Source organism: Triturus cristatus, chromosome 8 (assembly GCF_964204655.1).
Source record: "Triturus cristatus chromosome 8, aTriCri1.1, whole genome shotgun sequence".
NCBI lineage: Eukaryota > Metazoa > Chordata > Amphibia > Caudata > Salamandridae > Triturus > Triturus cristatus.
The window spans coordinates 72,810,499-72,826,905 of record NC_140591.1 but is presented as its reverse complement, the minus strand read 5'-3'; the positions used below and the strand labels follow the sequence as shown (position 1 = coordinate 72,826,905).

Genomic DNA, 16,407 nt, shown 5'->3' with positions numbered 1-16,407 from the left:
TTGCTGCTTTTATGCAGTCCACCTCTTACCCTGTGTGTATCAGAAGAACCACTGCTGGAGGTAGAAAGGCTGCACTTGAGTATAGGAGCTGGATACACCCTTTGAAAGAGTTGGAAATATACATGTGTAAGGGAAGAGGTTGGATGACTTTCACTAAGTCTAGTGTTTCATTGTCTCAGTCAGTTTCTCCCTTTAAGTTTAAGATAGTGGGTCAGATCCTTCTCAGATTGGCAGCTGGCTTTGTTCAGTAAATTAATTCCTTACACTCATCCAGTAAGGCACAACAAAATTAACTCCAATTCTCGGTCTGAAACCTGCATTACCAATGCCGCCTTTCTAAATTATTTCTTTATCGGAACACCATAATCCTAAATCTGCTAGGCCTTAACTCTCTGAATACAGTCCAATATTTTGTTCAATGAAAAACCTAAATACTAATAGTTTTAGAGGAACAAGTCAATTCTGATTTTTTTTTTTTTTTTCTGGACTAAGTACTTGTAGAACCATTTCTTCACCTAGTGTTTTGTCAGTCGTTGCTTAGTGCACTTATGGAAACCACATATTGGCCAGAGGCCTCTGAGTCTACCTTCATCTTTCATCATGGTAATCCCCATTTCTGATCTGTCATGGCACTGAATTTAGCTCTGGAGTCTGCATAAAATTGTGTAATCGTATGTTGCAATGAACATAACATTTTCCATGCGCTGTTTAAGCATTGATTCAGAACTTTAAGATAATAGTTTTAATGTTGGTGAAATCTAAGCATGACACTCCTATCAAGAATTTAATTGGATAGTGACTCATGCGCTCAGCATTGCCCTTAGTGTTTTTGCCTGCTTCAGGGAGGTATTTGATATCTATGATGAAACATCATTAGTTGTGAATACTGGGGTTTAATTAAAAATGTAAGAATTTACCAGGTCAGAATAAATTAAGATCATAAATTGGATAAATTGTACGAACGCCCCATTTTCCCTTCCTCAAGAACAAAAACAAGCTGTCAGATTTTGGTCTTCTGTTGGGTGCCTTCTAGTCTGTAGATAAGTCGTGGCACCTGCTAATTCCAAATTCAGAACCAGGATGTTAACTACAGCGGCGTTTTTTTCACTTGGGCAGGGGAGCATCGCCCTCCTGCCTTTTGCATGCCTCGCAGGAAAAATAAAATGGCGCTGAAAATATTTATTTGCCTTTTTTTTATTTTTTATGTGCGCTTTATGTGCGCACTTGCCGCACTTCAGCAGCCAGCCTGCCCAGAGACATGTGGGCCATGTCCTCTACTGCAGATTGGCAGCAGAGGACAGGCTGTCTGCGTGTTCCAAACTTTGCATGTAACTTTGGCCAGTTGTCTTAAACAGCTGGGTGGAGACCCAGCACAGGCCTAAAGGGCATGAAGGAGCATTCAGCCAGCCCACTCCATCCAGTTCTGGTGCTGCTCTCAACATGAGAGCAGTGCCAGGATTGGTTAAGGGAGTTGACTGGGCCCATGCTAAAGTGGAGAAGATCGGTAGGAGTGAAGACGTGCAAGCCAGGAAAGTGATTTTTCTTTTTTCTTTTCGTTCTGCCTTCTATTTCCATCTCCCCCAGTCCCTATAGCTGATAGCTGGCAGCTGCCACTGGTTAACTCCTGAGGAGTAGAACTAGTAGCAGGTTGATGAAAAATTCTGATCTTGGGGCAAAAAAAGTCCCAAGATTTTGAGGCAGTTCAATATAAACAATTGTAACTTTCCAGAAGAAAAAATACATAGATTAAAGCAGGAATCCATTGGAGTTGTGAAGCACACGCAAGGCTAAACAGTTTCCTTTTATAGGTTTTTCAGAGAAGAGTTACCTAGATGTAGCATGAAGTACCAGGAAGTTCTAACTCCATGATGGCTAAGGATTTACTACATTACTAAAATTTTATATGGAAAAATGTTTTCGAAAGAAATACTTGGCAAGGATTACTATAGTATAAATCGAGTAGAGCAGATTCAATATTTTCTAATTGCCGTCCAAGATTAAGAAACTGGAGTGGTACCATACCATGTTTCACTCAGCCTGGTTCTAGTTCGGGAAACAGTTTCATGACTGAAGACCGCTTCAGGACAGAACAGTCAGCAAAAGCCAAGATCAGCTAAAATCGCATTGGAGAAACCAGCCCTACTGAAGTTAAGCCTAAATCGCCATTATGCTGAATCTGCTAATGGAGACATAACTCTTGAGCTTGAAAAACCAAGCAAAAAGATGCCTTACTGGGTGGTACTGAAGAATGGCCAAAAAAGCAGCTTTTAAACTGTCCTGGCCAAAAGTCCCTTTACCGCTTTTCTATTGCACTTCTCGTATCCCCTTTATTTTTTCACAGGAAAAGAGATAAATGATAGTCTTTACTACATATTTCTCTACAAATTATGACTTTAATAATTCTTCTGAACCACCAGGTGCAAACTATTTTTCTTTCTGAAAAACTGTTCCCTTTTGGACGGACAGTCTAACTCTCATATGTCCGCACATTGCAGGTGCTAACTCTGAACTGGTAGTCCATGCCCCAACCCTTCTGGTGGTGTGCTCCATACTTGGCTCCTTCTTCATCCTGGTTAGGGTCTCACTCTGGTAGAATCTTTACTTCAGTACATTGAGTCTATCAGATGGGTCCCTCACTGCAAACATCTTGAAACCGAAAGCGGTCCACAGCAGTTATCTTTCCAGTGGTGACGTCCTGGGTGTTCATAGTCTTAAAAGTCAACAGCATGACAAAACTTTCTTGTTCGAGAGCAGGTCATCAGCCCAGCCATGTTGCTGCTGACCTCTTAAATTGCAGGAGTTGATGGCAATAGAACCACTGGTCAATATTGGGTTGATCTCTGCACCCATATCGGAAGGTTAGAACATTTGATTCCGACTTGAAGCCTGGGGTTGCCGAGCCGTAAAGGCGCTTGGTGCCTGCTTGATATTCAACAGTACTGTTTACTTTCAGGAGGGTCAGGGAACCAGCTTCTGTTTTGGTGTAGGTAACATTGTGTGTTTACCCTGACCCGTCTGTTTCTGAAACTCCTTCTGTAAATTTCAGAACGCCTCCGATTGTCATTCTGGTGGCTTGACCTAATCAATTTTAGCTTTCGGACCACTTAGATCCTCTCTGAGGGCACATATACTACTCTTTGTAGAGGGGCAGACCATTCTAATCACTTTCCAACCATGACTCAACTACAGTGGCTGGTGCCTCGTGATCTAGCAAGTCCTCTATCACATTGTAGATTGACATACAAATATTCTTACTAGCCTTTCATGAATTTAGAGGAGAGTCTTCAGGTTCAAATTACATTGCTTTGACCATATAAGGTGGGCCGTATTGGGCTACCACCATTGACATTTTAAAGTTTACTGGAGTTGGTTTCTTTCATCCTTAAGTTAGAGCCCTCTTATGAATGCACTGGTGAATATGCCAAATCCCTATAGTTATTACAAGTATGTAACTTTTCAAAATGTTCTATTGAAAAATAATTGTCACCTGAAAGCCACAATTGGAGTTGTCTTTTATTATGGTTCGTAATTAGTTAATCTGAATAAATGTCAGTATCTGGAATATTATGTTTTCAGCTCTTCAAACGAAGAAATGTTGCCTGTGCAGAAGAAACTGAGGAAGAAGGCATGTCGGATGGAGGATTTCATGAAGCACAAATCAATAACATGGATCTTGCTGCAGTAAGTACAGTGTTGGGTGTTGGTTTGATTATTCCTGTACTGAAAGGTTTACCAACCAGAGATGTTGAATTGATCAAGTTGATAGGATTGATAAAGTTGTGCTACTTGTGGTGATAGCATCTTTTTAATGATACGGATGCATGGCTGCTGCCAGGTTTCTGATATTGGTAAAGTTGCGCTCTCTGGGGGAAAACCACTGGTGGAAATCATGTTTTAAGATGCAACTACATTTGTGTTTAATGAGTAACATAGAATGCTAGCAGTAGTCCATTTGAAGTGCTAAGTATTTGAAGCTATCAAAACATGCTTGCATTAATCACAGCCACATGCCATCGCTCAAGGCCACATCCTAATCCATCATTTTTCACCCACTGTGCCACCTCAGTTTGGGCCCAACAAGGGTGAAAACGGCTCTGGATTGCTAGTGTTTTGGTTCAAGGAGGAGCTGGCTTGGCAGTTCGGGCTGGACTGTCGCATTGGAGAGGGTAAAGACTGATATGCATATGGATGGGTCCAAACTGAGGTGGTATGGTGTGCAAAATCGGGATGGATTGGGATGAGAGCCAGAGTAATTATCAATGGTTGAGATTAATTCAAGTATTCCATCCATCACCTTTTGTGTACTTTAATATTTGAAGCCAGCAGTACTTCTAGCTAGTTGAGTAAATCAGTTAGAGCTTAAGTACCCATGACCTGAACTGGGGGAAAAAACAAGGTTTTGATTAAAAAAAAAAAAAAAAAAAAAAGTGTTGCGTATAAACACTCTGGGGTGGATTGAGGCAGTTGGAGGTATGCGGTCAGGTTAAATAGCATTACATTCACTGCCAGATCTTTTTGTGACTGTATTGAATGTAACATTTAGACTGCCTTTTTTAGGTCTCATCTACATAGTGCATACGCTGTGCTGCAAGACGTATTGTTTAACATTTAGTGGGCTTACAACCAGCCCACAGCATACCATTAGTTGTATCCTATGTCATTCACATTTGCAATCATTCAATTGCTTATTTCCTTTAGACTTCCCTTCCTTTCTTGCGTTGGCTCCTCCTTGGAGCATGGACAATGTACATGTATTCCTGCTTGTCTTTTTGCAGTGCACTATTTTGTTTTTATCATATAAGCTTTTCGGTATGCAATGTGCTTTTCTACTTTTAACCCATGTGCCGCTCTGCTCTGCCAACAGCTGCAATGCTTCTGTACAGCATAGCTAAATGACTTTGGCAAAACCAATAGCTCTTTCCTAGGGGAGAGCCATTGGCTTTGCTATTGCATGTTTTTAGTTGCCAGCATTTCCTTTTGCTGACGTTTGCTTATTTGTGCAACCTCCCATTGCTTACACTTTTCTTTTAAATTCCTGTCCTGATGAATTTAGCACTAATGCTGTCATAATAATCTAGAAACGTTTACATGTAAAATCGGTTTATTAAAATGAACTTTAATATTAGCTATAAGGGAAGTTTACTCTGTCTAAGAATGACAATGAAATAAGCTGGATTTCAAACGGACGATGGGAATGCCATTTTACGACATAACTAGTAATGTCCCAAAATCTGTCCTTCTATAAGGAAAACTATCACTTAAGGTTAAAAGAATAAATGGCCATGCAAGTTGAAAACTTTTACAATAAAAACATGGCTTGCAAACTCAACCGCCAAGATGTTCAACTTTCTCAAAACTGTTAAACAGATTTTCAGAGAATTGATCAAAAGGTTTAAACTGGAGTGGGTGAGCAAAATTCTTATGGAAATGTAAATGGATTATGCATCTTTTATTATTGGGGCTAGGTCTTGCCTCTTAGTGGCCCTCCCACACCCCGAAGGATGTCATGCTTCATCATCTGGCTTTTTTTGCTCCTCGTCGGGCTGGTGCTGCAATGCCCGACGGGCCCCCAAAGGGTCTCTTTGACGGAGATCTTTTTAAGAGAAAAGCCATTAGGTGAGTGTAGGTGTGTGGGGTGGATCAAGTGAAAATAATAGTGAGGTGCGTGCTGAGATGAATAAAAATACCTATGGGTTTCAACTGATGGGTTCTTTAATCGTGTGGTACCCCTGGTAGGTTAAAAAACCAGAAGGTTAGTGAGTTACAATGAGGCCTAATGTGCCAGTGTAACTAAACACAAGGTCGACATGTTTCTCGCTATGTTTGTCCGAGGGATCATTACCGTTTCTCCAGGACCTAGATAAGAGTGGTGAATGTGCACGACAGAAGTGGTCCACAATCTCAGTAAGTAGATGTGTCCAAGTGGTACCCTCACACTACAGCCGCTGGTAGAGGGTAGGTGCACAGGAACCGGCACCCGATGTAACCTCAATAGGGTACGGGCTAAACCAGCGGTGATCAGCCGAGGGACACTTCTCCCTTGTAGTGTGAGGGTACCGCTCGGTCACATCTACGTATTGAGATTGCGGACCACTCTAGGTATAGCTTTCCTATTGTCCACCCCAAGCTCCCTTACACAGATGGGTTACCATTCTGGAACCCCGCTTCTTTCTGTCGTGCACATTCAATGGACAACCGTGGAATGTTGGCTACCTGCAGTGGTTGGGTGCAGGACCTGGCCCTATGACCAGAGGCTGCGCTTTGTAGATGCCATTTGCAGGGAATTGGTCTCGGTAACACCATGGCCGAACGTTGAGCACAGTGGGGGCTTGTAGGAAAGTACCCTTTCTGCATGGTTGCACTCTAACCTTTTGCAATTTCACTGAGTGTGCTCTGGGTCCTTGCTTAACAGGTTCCCGGGGTCTGTGTTATCTCCCTAATCTGTACCATTGTTTCCAAAATTGGCACATTTCTCGCCTACCTTTAAGTCCCTTGTAAGGGGGACCTATGGTCCCAAGGGCATGGTAGCCAGGGAAAAAATGTCCAGTATTTGTAAAGCGCAAACAATTACCCGAAGGTGTCACGGCGCTGGGGGCCCTCAGGAAGATTAAGCAAGCGATTGCCCAGAGTCACATGGTGCTGGGCTGATCTGCCTCCGGTGCCAGGGATCAAACCGTGAGCCCCCGGGTTCTGGAGTCAGTTGCCCAGGCCGCTGCGCCACACCTCTTCCCTGAAGGCCTCTGAGGGCTGCGGCATGTATTATGCCACCCTCGGGGACCTCTCACTTTAAACGTACACCACCGCCATTGTAGCCTGCGTGTTGTGGTGCAGCTAAAAGTGAAGTCGACATGGCACGCATTCCTGTGTGCCTTGCCTGCCCAGCACTGCATGGGGCCTATTTAAGTCACCCTTAAGGCAGGGTGCCCTATACCTCATGAGAGGACCTATCTGCATGAGCAGACGTGTTCCTATAATATCTAAGGCCATCCTTAGCTAATATAAGTGCATGTAAAACCATCCTTAGTATACGGCCCAGAAACTGGTCATTACGAGTTTCCTAGCACCAGAATGGCTTTACTGAATTCTGGGATGCTTAGTATCAAACATCTCAGAATAATAAACACACTTGCATGTTTTTCATTTTTCATTTTTCATCACATTTTATTCTTTTTTTTATTTATGTTCTAGGGTCTGTCTGTATAGTGTTATGTCTTGTGATCTTTAGCACAAATCATTAAAAAAAATATTTCAACACTTGTAGCTCCAGCTAACACCATGTCACCAGGGACATGCAGCCACTCCTGACTTTACTCTGCATGCTGGAAATTGTAGTTACTCTTTTCCCAATATTACCACCGTGGGACTGTAGGAGCAGGCATGCAGAGTGTTGTTGGTTAAAAACTCAGGACAGGTCGGACTGGCCTCTGTGGAGTGTGTGTGGGTTAACAGGATTGGTACCTATAAAAAGGCTCATAGGGCTGGGCAGGCTCAGTCGTCTGTCAAAACTAGAGGCTGGAAGTGTAGAATGCAAAAACTAAAATCAGATTGGGACTTGCTTCTCTTTTAAGCTCTGATGTGTTGATTGCTACAATGCTTTCTAATGAAATACGTTCATAATAAATGTGAAATGTACCACTGCCGAACCTAATAGGGTTATTTAAAGGGTTTTGTGTTGTATTACAAAGGTGTGTTTAACGCAAAAGCCCATGTCCAAACTTGATGTGCCATCGCTTAGGGAGTCTCCTTCTAAAGAAACAGTGAAAGTGACACGTTCAGACGATAAATCCCTGGGAATATCAGTTCAGTGAGAGTTAGATTTTCCTCTGCCCTGATGAAGCAAATTTTGTTTCCATATAAAAACAAGCATTGGCATAGCCAATAGGTCTCGATTTTGGGACCATATACGTATTTAGTTATGCAGCACAATATCCTTGGTGCAACAACATCAACCGTTGCATGGCTAAACACTTATAAGGTCCCCAAGGCGAGACCTATTGGCTATGCCAATGCTTGTTTGGTTTGATGACAGACTGGAAACTTTAGCCAGCCCAGGAGGTGTGTCCACTTATGCCAACTCATCCCCTCAGGTGGGGGAGGTGAGTTGAAGCCCACTCCTCAGCACCTGCCACCTTGCTGATGGTGGCATCCCCCAATCAGGGTTGGGGAATGTGCTCACACCCTCACGTGGGTTGAGCACACCAAGGGTGTAGTCACCCTAAGGTCAGTAGCCCTGTGACTACTCCCTCAAGACCCTAAAACGCCCCCTAAATACAGTATTTAGGGGTCAGCCCTGAACCCAGAATTTATTTCCTGACGGCCTAAGACGATAAGCAGAGAAGACAACCCTGCAGATGAGGAACACTGCGACAACTGCTTGGGCCCCAGCCCGATCGGCCTGCCTGCTCCTTCCACGAAACCTGCTTTTAAAAAATAAAAAAATAAAAAAAAATAAAAACCTCAAACGGTTAAAGTGACATGATGCATGAAAAGGTCAGTTAATAAATCTTTACATTTTAAACTAAATTCACTAAAGTAACTATAACTTGTGCCCTCGCCGTTTTAATTGAGATGATCTCCCATATTTTTTTTTAAACATGTTTTTATTGCAGAATTAGGAGTAAATATCTGTGATGTCAACCTGGACACACATGGTGTCTCAGAGCACACCCACCGTTATAGCAATGCACACAGCCATTCAGCCCACATCCCGGAGGCCGGGCGGCATACTAGTACAGTGACTCTGAGTATCATGGCGATCATCTCACAGAGATGTCAGGTCAACAGCCCAATGTAGTATCTGCTTTTATACCCAGCAGCCTCCCTCCCCAACGATCCTTCCTGCCTGCACTCTTCTTAACACTACAACAACACCCCAGTAACTCCCCTCCACCCTGCCCACCCCCCAACTGCTGCTGATGTGGGCCATGATTGTGGGGTCTAACGCAAATGGTCGCCTGTTCTCAGTTTTTGCATGTAATCTCCCAGGCCTCATGGAACCCCGCCCTCCGGACCGTCGTGCTCTGTACTCTCCAGCCGGTAGTCCTTCAGAGCTTGTACTATCATCTCCCAGGCCCTCGCCCACTCCAAACCCTTCTCGTCCCCTGCCTTGGTTACCTGTCGCCTGCGAAGCACACCCTCACAGCTAGACCATTTCAGCAGCTCAGCCATCCATCTCCCAACCGACGGGCCCTCCCGGGATTTCCAGTGCCATGTAATTTCTCTCTGGGCCAACATGAGGCCTAGGTCAATGAATTTGCTCGTCACTTTCGTCTTTGCCGTGTGAGGAAACCAGAGCAGTAGACAGGCCGCCATGTCGAACTTTGAGATGATCTCCCATATTACATCACTTATGGCATGTTCTAAGATATCATTGTAACATCAGTGCGACATCTAAAGTGATGATGATATTGATAACAATGTACCCTCCTTATTCCCGGTGTCTGCTGACACAATTGTGCAAGTCTGATTTGAAATGTTTCTTCACCAGCAAATTGTTTCATTTGTCCAGAATCTCTTAATTACACTTAGCTGCTGTCCCTCTGTATAATACTCTCATTAGTGTTCCAGCATTTTTAACAGCTGACTTTTCTTTACAATCTCCAGCTCTGTATAAACCTCTCACATCTGCTTTCCCTCACGTTTGAAGTTTGGTAGTATAATAGCTCAGACCATTTCCCTTTTTAATTTCCACCTTTTGTTTGCGACTTCAACACAAGGTTATGCCTTTGGTTGTTGAGTTGGGACTGCTTCACAGTAAACGACAAACACATTGTCATTAATGGATAGGTTCATGGTACTTGCATTTCTGACTTTAACCTGGCACCTTTGAGACTCTGAGTACGGTTGTTGAGGAAACTATTGATGGTGTGTTGCCTGCGATTTGTCAATATTTTATTATCACTTCCCCATAACTTCTCATTTAGAGAGTGACTGAAAAAATCAATCTAATCCAGCAAACAAACAAGTTACTTACCTTCGGTAACGATGTATCTGTAAGAAACATTAGTTAGTTAGATTCCTCACCTTAGAATATCCCCAGGCGTCAGGCTGGATCCGGAAAGATTTTTGTAGCAATACCCCTTGCGCGTCGCTAGGCGTCGTCTGCGGCTCCCCGTCTGTCGTTGGTGTCGTGCGCCGGAATGACGTCGTCTGAGTACTTAGACGCCGCCCTCGCGCGCTGACGTCAGTTCTTGTACATAGCTTTCCGCGTCAGGAACGCAGAGCCATGCAAGAGACGGACACTGGTGTCAAAGTCTAGGGCCCTGAACAGGATGACCTTAACCCTAGATGTCGGTTCGCAGAACGGGGAGGATGGGTGGGTCGTTGAGGAATCTAACTAATGTTTCTTACAGCTACATCGTTACCGAAGGTAAGTAACTTGTTCATCTGAAAGAAACACGTTAGTTAGATTCCTCACCTTAGAATAGATACCCCAGCAATACCAACCCCGGTGGTGGGTCTACGAACCAAGATCACACCAGAAAGTCCTGGAGAACAGAACGGCCAAAGAAGCCATCTCTCCGGACTTGGCTGTCCAGGCAATAGTGCTTGGCGAACGTGTGCAGTGAGGCCCATGTCGCGGCCTGACAGATGTCCTGCAAGGGAACTCCCCGTCCCAGGGCAGTAGCCTCCGCTGTGGCCCGGGTGGAATGGGCTCTCAGCCCACAAGGAGGGTCCTTTTTCGCCAAGGAGTAACAAACCTTTATACACAATACGACCCACCGTGAGATGGACCGCTTGTGTACAGCCCTCCCCTTCTCAGCACCTACGTATCCAACAAAAAGTTGGTCGTCCACCCGGAACTGTCTGGTGCGATCCAAATAAAAGGACAGTGCACGTTTGGGGTCCAGACGGTGGAGCCTCTCTTCCTCTTTCGAAGGATGCGGAGGCGGAAAGAAGGTGGGCAATGTGACAGATTGCCCGATGTGAAAGGGGGTCACCACTTTTGGAAGAAAAGGACGAGTCCGGAGGACAACCTTGTCTGGATGAACAGAAAGAAAAGGAGGCTTAGATGACAGAGCCTGGAGCTCACTCACCCGTCTAGCCGAGGTGATAGCTACCAGGAAAGCAGTCTTAGAGTCAGAAGACGAAGGGGACAATTGTGAAGAGGCGCAAAGGGAGCGCACATCAGAAAGGTCAAGACAAGATTCAAATCCCACTGAGGCATTACAAAGGGGACAGGAGGGAACATATGAGTAATGCCTTTAATAAAACGCGAAACAGGGTTTTGAAAAGAGAAGGCTGATGAGGAAGCCGTAAGAAAGCAGAGATCGCAGAAAGATAACCTTTCAAGGTGCCCAGAGCAGAGCCCTGCTGGGCCAAAGAAAGAAGAAAGAGGAGAACCTCCGAGAGAGGGGCGGAAAGGGGATCCACAGCCTTTGCTGTGCACCATGCCACAAATTTGTTCCACCTGCAGGCGTATACCGATTTTGTGGAGGGACGCCTGGCTGCCAGAATCACATCGCTTCAGGAGGCAAGTCAAATGGCATCAAATGTCGCCGCTCAATCTCCACGCATGGAGGTGGAGACTGGACAGGTTCGGGTGGAGGACCGTCCCCTGCTGCCGCGACAGAAGGCAGTCGTACCGGAGGATCGATTGACATACTGAGTAGCTCGGGATACCAGTACCTTCCTGCCCAATCCGGGGCCACTAAGATGACTTGGGCCCGGTCGCGCCTGATCTTCTTCAACACTGTGGGCAGAAGTGATATAGAAGTGGTATAGGCGGAAAGGCGTACAACAGACCGCAACTCCACTCGCGGCGAAAAGCGTCTCTGAGCGAGTGCCGCCTTGGAAATTCCAACGCGCAGAACTGCTGACATTGCGCGTTCTCTTCGGTGGCGCATAGATCTAACCAAGGCTCTCCCCACTGCAGAAAGAGACCTTGCGCTACGTCAGAGTTTAGACGCCATTCGTGATCCATCATGCACCGGCGGCTGAGTTCGTCTGCTCTGGCGTTCAGAGAGCCCGCCAGATGTTGAACCGCCAGGATAATGCCCTGGTGTTCCAGCCATGTCCAGAGGCGCAGAGCCTCCTGACAAAGGTTCCACGACCCCACCCTGCCTTGTTTGTTGCAATACCACATAGCGGTGGTGTTGTCCGTGAACACCTGCACGACACTTCCCCGGACAGAGGGAAGGAAGGCTTTCAGTGCAGGCCGGATTGCTCTCCGCTCCAACAAGTTGATATGGAGTTGAGACTCTGCCGGAGACCAGAGGCCTCTGATCTCCGCCTCTCCCATATGGCCCTCCATCCCAGGAGGGACGCATCCGTCACTACAACGTGCTCCGGTTGGGGTAGGGAGCGGTATCTGCCCCTGACCCAATCTCGGTCCGTGAGCCACCACTGCAACTGTTTCGCAGTGCCCTCCGAGATCAAGACCTGGTCGGACAGATTGCCTCGATGCTGGGCCCACTGAAACTCCAGGTCCCACTGCAGAGCCCGCATTCACCACCTGGCGTAATGCACCAACAGGATGCAGGAGGCCATCAGCCCCAGAAGCCGTAGCACCAACCTGAACGAAACCCAGGATAGAGGCCGAAAGATGGGAATCAGAGCCTGAATATCCCGAACGCGCTGTTCCGGAGGATAGGCCCGGAACTGCGCCGAATCTAGAACCGCTCCGATGAAGAGGAGCTTCTGGGAGGGTCTCAGGTGTGACTTCGGCACATTGATGGAGAACCCAAGCAAATGCAGGAGGTCGGCCGTAGTCTGGAGGTGGGAGACGACTGCCTGGGGCGAGCCCGCCTTCAACAGCCAGTTGTTGAGATAGGGGAAGACTGGAACGCCCGATCTGGGCAGATGAGCTGCGACCACCGCCATCACTTTCGTGAATATCCGAGGGGCACTGGTGAGACCGAAGGGGAGCACGATGAACTGAAAGTGCTCCTGACCCACCGTGAACCGCAGGTAACGCCGGTCGGCCGGGGATGTGAAAATAGGCGTCCTGCTAGTCCAACGCTACCATCCAGTCTCCAGGGTCGAGGGCAGCCAGAACCTGACCTTAAAGTGAGCATCTTGTCGAGGGCAGCCAGAACCTGAGCTAAAGTGAGCATCTTGAACCGTTCCTTCCGGAGGAAGGCTTTGACGCTCCTGAGGTCCAAGATAGGGCGTAGGCCCCCTTTGCCCTTCTTGGGAACCAGAAAGTAGTGGGAATAGCAACCACGACCTATTTCTGGACCAGGAACGCGCTCGACTGCCTCTTTGGCCAAGAGGGCCGTAACTTCCTCCCGCAGAAGATTCAAGTGATCCCCCCCCCCCCCGACATACGGTGGCACTGCGGTGGCATGGCTGGAGGGGTCGTCTCGAAGGGGAGGGAGTAGCCCCTGCGGACGATTTGCAGCACCTACCTGTCCGATGTGATGGATCGCCAGTGGAGCAGGTGATGGCGAACTCTGCCGCCCACTGGCGTGGAATGGGCCTGAAAGCTCGGACTAGGAGGGCTTTGAGGCAGATGCTGCCTGGGTGGATGTGGACTGACCGGCACGTTGTCCTCCAGTACCGCCTCGGCAGAATCCACGTCCGCGACCGCGTGCAGGTTGGTTCTGCGGCCGGTGGCTAGGCGGACGTGAGGAGGCGCCCCTTCCATGGCCACGAAAGGGATGAAAGGCGGAAGTTTGCGGCCACGGGGCCGAGAGACCCAAGAACTTGGCCGTAGCCCGGGAGTCCTTGAAACGAGCCAGTGCACTATCTGCCTTCTCGCCGAAAAGGCGAGTGGCATCAAAGGGCATATCCATGAGGGTACTCTGGGCATCCCCCGTGAAAGACGTGGACCGCAGCCAGGCGTGGCGCCGGAGCGCCACCGTGGTAGAAATCGCCCTACCCAGCGAGTCCGTGGTGTCTAGTCCACACCGTATGGCGTGTCGTGCTGCATCTCGCCCGTCAGCAAGCGCCTGGGAGAGACGTGTCCGGGCCTCCTCCGGACACAGGGGCAGGGTCCTCCACCGTATCCCACAGAGAGTGGGAGAAACGGTCCAAGAGGCAAGCGGTGTTCAAAGATCGCAGGCCCAAACTCAGGGAAGAGAACAGCTACTTTCCGAACTGCTCCATCCTCTTGGATTCCCGATCCGGAGGAGCAGACGGGAAGGAGGATTGGGAAGTTGAGGCCTGGATAACCAGACTCTCGGGCTGGGGTGTTGGGACAGGAAACTGGGGTCGCCCGGAGCAGGGCGGTGGCGCCGAGCCATGTTCCGATCCACAGGAGGAACTGTGGAGGGCTTGGACCAAGTGCCCTGCAGAACGTCTATGAGGGCCTCATTGAACTGCAGCAGAGGCTCTGTGGAGCTTGCTGACGGTTGAAGCACCTCTGTGAGGATGTTAGTCCTCACTGCCACAGCAGGCAACTCCAGCCCCAGGGCTTCGGCCGCCTTGCGCAGCACCACTGAGAAAGCTGCACCTTCCTCCGAGGCCTCAGTCGGAGGAGAGATGAAACCAGCGTCCGGGGAGTTGTCCAGACCACTGGCATCCCCCAGTTCGTCTGCCCAGTCCCGTGAAAGTTGGGCCTGTCTGGCCATAGGGACCTCCCAGTCGCCCCCGTCATCCGATTCCTGATAAACAGGAGGAATGATCGGAGCCGGGCGGTAGATGAAACTCTCATCCATCGGCGTCTGGTGCAGCGTTGGGCCCGGACCAGGGCTAAACCGGGGAACGGTGTCGTCCGGGGACGGCGCGGGAGGCGGAACCAGTGTCTGCACCGGCGGAGGAGGCGTCGTGAGGTCGACCGGCGCTGGCAGAGATCCAGGCCTGGATCACTAGAGGACCTGCGGCGTCGGGACCGAAGTCGTCGACGGGGCCGGAGCCACCGGCACGCAAGGTCGCCCAGTCGAGCCCGCGGGGCCCGAAGGCATGCCGGCAGGCGTCGACGGCGGAGCCAGGCCCCTCATGGCAGAGAGGAAAGCACTGACCTCCACCGGAGTCGCGTCCATCCCAGGGACCGGCGGGTATGGAGACAGACGCGGCTCCGACAGAGCCATGGGGGTGGGACCACCCTGACCCACGGCCGAGTTGCGCGACCGGCGAAGGGAGTCCGAAGAGCGGTGTCGCCTCTTGGACTTCTTTGATCGCTTCGACTTACCCGAAGACTTCGAGCCCGTCGAGCGATGATGGTGGCTGCTGCTCCGCGACCGGTCCTTGGACCTCCTCCTGGACCGGGACCGTGAACGGCGCGGAGCCAAGTGCCGAAGCTCGAGAAGCTTACGGGACCGCTCCCGCCTAGCTTTCGAGGTCAAGGCCTGACAATCGAGGCACGATTCCGCGTCGTGGTTGGCCTCCAAGCAGTAAAGGCACCGGCGATGGTGTTCCGTCACCGACATCAGTCGATGACAGGAGTCACAGGCTTTAAACCCAGGCATCCTACCGGCACCAGAGTCGAGTCGACAGAAGACCAAAAAGAGTCAAAGTTTAGTCAAAAATTGACTAAGGGGTAACCTCTTCCCGGATCGGTGCTGTCTGGCACGGAAAAAAGAAGAACTGACGTCCGTGCGCGAGGGCGGCGCCTAAGTACTCCGTCATTCCGGCGCACGACGTCAACGACGGACTCGGAGCAGCAGACGACGCCTAGCGACGCGCAAGGGGTATTACTACAAAAATCTTTCCGGATCCAGCCTGACGCCTGGGGATATTCTAAGGTGAGGAATCTAACGAACGGGTTTCTTTCAGATCTGGGCAGCAGTCCTAAGTTTTGGTGGAAGAATGTGAAGAGGGCTTGGGTTAACAGATCTAGGCGCATACGGCCAGGCACTTAAAGGCCCTGTACCTTTATACACTCTCTCTCTCTCTCTCACACACGGCTGCATGTTGTGTTGCAGAACCAAGTGAAGAGTCGACATGGCACACATACCTGTGTGCCATGCCTGCAATGCACTGCCCTGGCATAGGCCAGCCACCCCTCTAGCTGGGTGCACTATACCAGTGGTGAGGTTACAGGTGCTTGAGCCCTGCACCCCTACAGTGTCCAGACAAATTCTTAGCCACTGTGTGCAGTGATGCCATTAAGAGTGTATGGTGCTGGGAGTTTGTCATTACGAACTCCACAGCACCATAGTGGCTCTCCTGAAAATTGGGAAGTTTGGTTACAAACTTCTCAGCACATTAAACCCACAATGAGGCCAGTGTAGGATTTAATGAAAAATTCACTCAGAGGGCACCTTAGAGATATCCCCTGAAAAATGACCAGCCTCTGGTGAGTTTCCTGACTGGTACACACCAGCCTGCCACCACAAGACAATTTTCTGGACCCCTGGAGTAGGAGCCTTTTCTCATGGAGCCCAGAAACAAAGCCTTTCCTGGGCGGAGGTGGTCACCCCTCCCGCAGGCCATGAAGAGCCATCTGTGGCAGAGGAGCTTCAAAGGCCCTGCTGCCTTTGTAATGCGACCCCCAGCCTCTCCTGCTAGCAGGAGCAGGCCCCC

At 48.9% G+C, this 16,407-nt stretch overlaps 1 protein-coding gene across 1 annotated transcript in view; it reads left to right on the top strand.

Moving 5' to 3' along the window:
• Nucleotides 1-16,407, top strand: part of KPNA1 (karyopherin subunit alpha 1) — a 311,573-nt gene that overhangs the window by 56,208 nt on the left and 238,958 nt on the right. The window contains exon 3 of the mRNA XM_085621023.1: nt 3,577-3,681. Within this exon, the coding sequence (XP_085477149.1) occupies nt 3,577-3,681 (105 nt within the window). The remainder of the gene's footprint in view (nt 1-3,576; nt 3,682-16,407) is intronic.